Below are 5,111 nucleotides of genomic sequence, written 5' to 3'. Positions count from 1 at the left end.
CATCCATCAGTTGTAAGGTCATTTTAGAACTTTAACTCAAAATTTAGTAGGCTCCAAGATTAAAATGGGCCGCACTAAAGGAAAAGGTGGGGTAGAAAAATTATTACCGTTGAAACTTCCCTGTGTCAACAGTGATGTTTACATCCCATCTATACCGTTCATAACGTCATTCCTACTGGGATGAACTGTAAACACAAATATTATACAGATTCAAAACTTCTATGGCCCTACGGATATTTTAATTGTGGACATTCAATCCTCAGGTTTTTGGGCCACCTTAGTAGTGGATCCGGTTCATTTTTGTCTATAACTCTTAAAATGAGCTCAAAAAACGGATGGACCGGATGGATGTCTCACAAACATCAAGGAGGGCTCCACCTTCAAAAGGCTTTAGCAGGAAATCCGCGTCAGTCAAAGGCGCCGTGGATATAAGCTAACGGTCGCGGTTTGGGGACGCGGTTTGGAAAGAAAGTAACGCTGCTCGGGACGTGTGCCTGTCAGATCAGTTGAACCGTGCATTAGCCCCCGCCGCTCTCCTCCCACCGAAGTTCTCAACAGCGCCTTCCAAACAGACACCGATTACATGCTAACCATGCTTGACGGTGCTATGTGGGTTCCACCCGATGTATATGTTTTATCTCTGCCGTCCATCTAATTTTCAGCTCATTTTAGGTCATGATTCCAAAAATTAGGAATATTCAAATCTCAGGTGGACCACACCATACGAATGAGTTGTAATTAAACGCCTGCAATTAAAAACTTCTTATGGCCCACAAAGTTTTGGATCAAGCTAATATTTGTGTTTTCTCTTCATCAAGGCATGTGTGACATAATCAACGACTTGGATGAAAAATAAACATTACAGTGGCCATTAAGAAGTTTCTAATGGTTGGCGTACAATCACCTCTATTTTCCTATACAATCACCTCTATTTTCCTATGGTGTGGTTCATTTGAGATTTGGATATGCTCTGTTTTTAGGCTCATGCACTTAAATACTAATCCAAAATGGATACACTGCACCGTCACTTTAAACCGAACCCAATCTGCAACGCACATCACCTCTCCCACGCGTCCCTCGACCCTGACTAACCTTAATACTTTTACACTTATAAATTGAAGCACATTCTCCTGCTGGAATACAGAGGAGAAAACTAATACAATTTCCATGGATTGGGCATTGGTTATGTGGTTGTGGGCTTTGGTTTTTGTTCAGTACCATAATCATGGTTGTCTTGGGTGCATGGACAAGGAGAGGACTTCTCTCTTGGAAATCAAAGCTTCCATCAATTATCCGAATGGGTATTCTCTTCCTACATGGGAGGATGGGACTGACTGTTGGAGTTGGGAAGGAATCAAGTGTAACAATGCGACAGGTCAAGTGACTGAAATTTCTCTCAATTATACAAGGGAAGACGAGTTGGGAGAATGGTATCTGAATGCTGACTTACTTCTATCCTTTGGGGAACTGCGGAGCCTTGATTTGTCCGGGAATTACCTCGCTGGTTGGGTTGATCATGAAGGTACCTTTATCTCCTACAATCTTAACATTCTTCCTTGATGATTTAAAACAGGGTTGCCTTCAGTTGTCCTAATAAATTGAATTGCAAATATGTCAAGGTATGTAGTGATTTCTCCTTTCTGAACTGTAATTCTGTCAATTTCAATTTGGACCTCAAAATACAGGGCTTCAATGACAACGAGGATGACTTGGAGAAAAAAAAAAAACCCGAGTTGTTGGGATTTGAAGCCTTCTCATGCATTAATAAAGCGGAAACATTTTTAACATTGCAATTTAATTCACACCAGCATCGCCATCTGTTTCATGCTGAACAAAAGATCTAACGCAGGGTGTTGGAAATAAAGGCCCCTGGTGTTTCCTCTTCGGCATGATGCATTTGACGAAATTTATTTATTTTTCTAATGAAAGATTAAGAATGGTTGGGATTTTTCCCATTCTAAGCAGGCCCTAATACAAGACGTCACCCATATGCAGGTTTCAAAAGATGGTCCAGATTGCCCAATCTAGAGCACCTTGGCCTCCGTGATAACTCCTTCGATGAAAGCATTTTTCTCTATTTGGGTTCAATCCCATCCCTCAGGACTCTTGATCTAAGCTACAATAATATTAAAGGACACTTCCCCTCTGAAGGTAAGTTGATCAATTGTAAAGAAATTAAACCGAGATTGATAACATCAGTTTAAAACAATATTTTGAAATGGATTCAGTGGCCATGCCTCAGTCACACTTCCAAACAAGCAATCTGGAGGTTTCGGATTTGAAATATAAGAGACCGAATTGTTCACTATCCCTTCTATATAAAAGCATATAGATCTTACTGATAGGAGTCCTTCACATGCATATCAAAATGCCATTTGAAATTTCACATTTTGGAGATGCTTGTTGATTCTCGCCATCAGTAGTAGCAGATAATAATACTACATCTTCTGCCATATTATAAGCTCAATTGCGGCGAAAAACAAAGGTTGTTTTCAGTGCTTTCTTCTTCTTATTATTATTATGTTTTTAAAGGGCTTTTGTTGTCCGAGATCAGTCAAAAGAAGCCACCTTCGGCTTTAACCTGCAGTGATTGAAGAGAGAGGAAGGAGGCGAGAGGACTCAGATTCTGTAGTGATCCTCCAGTGCCAACCATTCATGCAGTCCATCCATTTTTCCAGGTCATTTTAGATCATCATTACAGAAGTGAAGCAGATCCAAAGCTCAAGTGGAGCACACCACAGGAAACAGTGGAGATTGAATTCCTACTGTTGAAAACTTCCTGTGAGCTACAGAAGTTTTAGATAAAGCAGATTTTTCTGTTTTGCCTTCATCCAGGTTTATGTGACTTTATGAACAGGTCGGATGGAAAATAAACATCCTGAGTGGGCACTAGGAAGGTTTCCACGGTGGTGTGGCCCATATGAGCTTTGGATCTATCTCATTTTTTGGTCTCATTCCCTAAAATGTGCTTGCAACATGAATGGACGGCGTGGATAAGATACATACATCATGGTGGAACCCACAGAGGTTTTGAAATTCAATTTGATAGTGCATCCAAACGCACTCGACAGGCTGACTTCTAAATTGTAATTCTATCGATTTCAAGTTGGACTTGAGAAAAACAAGCGGGCACATTTAATTAATATTAAGGCTTCAATGATAACAGCTTTAAAAACAAAAAAATTAAAAATTAAAAAATTAAAAAATTAAAAAAATAAATAAATAAAAGAAGAAAAACACAGTTACTGGGATCTGAGGCCATCTCCCACATAAATATAGGAAAACATTCTTTTTACCTTTGTATCTTAATTCACTATGGCATTGCCATCTGTTTCATGCTGAACACAATATTGGGAAGGAAGCCTGTTGGAAACAAAGGACCCTCTTTGAGTGTTTCCTTTTGGGCATGTTATGTTTTGGAGTAAATATTTTTATTTGATTTTTAACGAAAGATTAATAATGGTTAGGATTATTCCCATGTTCTAAGCAGGTCCTAGACACAGGATGTCACCAATAAGCAGGTTTCGAAAGATAGTCAAGATTAAGCATGCTAGAGCACTTTGATCTGAGCTATAACCGCTTCAATAGAAGCATTCTACCATATTTGGATGCCATCTCTTAAGAGTTTGTCTCTGAACACAAATTCATTTGGAGTTCCAGACACAAGTTTTGGAATGTTGTACAGATTGGGCAACTTAGTGGATCTGAATCAGGACCCCTGGGCTGCCATGACTGATTTGCTACTCCTCCAGGCATATTTCTTGTTGTTTTCTCTCTAACGGACTGTTTTGTCGAAGATTACCTTGTACTCTATTGCTTTGATTGTTGCTCCAGTGGTTGTCAGGCGACAACCAGACCATGTGTTGGTGGCATTTTAGTCTTGAAGAATAGCTTCTAGGAAGGTTTAACAATATTCAAACTTTTTTGGGTTTTGGTTGACCATTGGTGCATTTCCTTTATCCTTAGTTTTAGCTAACCGGTCTTTGATGATTATTCCCTTTGAAATGAACTTTTCCTTTGGGGGCTAGGGGTGAGCCCTTTGCTTGTGCTCAGTTTGGTTATTATGGACTATGTCGGACTATCGGTACCTATGACCGACTGTATCTCAATTTGCACCACGGGTGGTTTGTTGTCATAGGATGTCTTAAATCTTGGTTTTGCTCGACCAGTCGAGGGACTAGCTCGACTCGAAGTCCAGCAACGGGGTATTTGGGTTTTCTGGGACGCTCGACCGGTCGAGGGTCAGGCTTGACCAGTCAAAGGTGCCTTTCGACCCATCGAAGCCCTGGCTTGACTAGTCGAGGGTTACCCAGACTACGCACGGACTACGTAAATTTGATGTGGTTTCCGAATTTTTCCAAAGTAGGTGCGTAAGTGGAGTTTCCTAAACTATAAATAGGAGTCTCTAGGGCTATTCTAAAGTATTATAAGGCTTCCTAAAGATATTCTAAGGGTTCCTAAAAAGATTTTAGGGTTTCTAAAGGGTGTAACAAGGGTGAGATTCGAGGTTGTTCGAATTGGGTAAGTCATTTTTCTTTGTAATTTCTATTTTCATAGTGAAATTTTGTCGCTTTGTGCAGTGGTTTTTTCCCGCAAGGGTTTTTCACGTTAAATTTGCGTGTTCTCTAGTGTGTGCTTAGTGCTCTTGGATTGCTATCCTAGATCTAAATCTATGTGATTTCGCAGCACAAATCCCAACATGGTTAACCGATTGGATGTTGGCTAACCAAGGCTGTTAGATGATGTACATTTCCACATGCTTTTCCTTAGGTCATTATCATCTCAAGTTGGACTATGTTGTCGTTGGTTGCCCCGAGAAGGGGATCGCAATCAATTCCCATCACCTCCTCCTTTTTTGAGAAACGCAAGAGATCTTTGTTCATGTTCTCATGCACTATATTCCTGAGCATGTTACAATTCTTAGTAAAATGAATCTTAGTACCATTTTACTCTTCGTATATCTCTTATTTGAGTTCTTTGGTCGATGGAATCTTTTGGTGGTCTAGAAGTTTGATGAACTTGGCTTCCAATAGAATGTCTATCATCTCCTAAGAAATAAAGATATCAAAAGTATAATGCCTCGGAGTTTAATTTAGAAGTAGCCTTTCCTC

The 5,111-nt window shown here is 40.0% G+C and overlaps 1 protein-coding gene across 1 annotated transcript in view; it reads left to right on the top strand.

Annotated features, from left to right (window-relative positions):
- Positions 1 to 1,059: 1,059 nt before the first annotated feature.
- LOC131220129 (receptor-like protein 15) overlaps positions 1,060 to 5,111 on the top strand; it is a 52,802-nt gene continuing 48,750 nt past the window's right edge. Inside the window, exon 1 of the mRNA XM_058215099.1 lies at positions 1,060 to 1,522. Coding sequence (XP_058071082.1) covers positions 1,168 to 1,522 — 355 coding nt within the window. The 5' untranslated portion in view covers positions 1,060 to 1,167. The remainder of the gene's footprint in view (positions 1,523 to 5,111) is intronic.

The sequence above is a fragment of the Magnolia sinica genome, chromosome 12 (genome assembly GCF_029962835.1).
Source record: "Magnolia sinica isolate HGM2019 chromosome 12, MsV1, whole genome shotgun sequence".
NCBI classification, from domain to species: Eukaryota; Viridiplantae; Streptophyta; class Magnoliopsida; order Magnoliales; family Magnoliaceae; genus Magnolia; species Magnolia sinica.
Note: the sequence above shows the minus strand (reverse complement) of the source record. Positions and strands in the feature narration are given on the sequence as shown.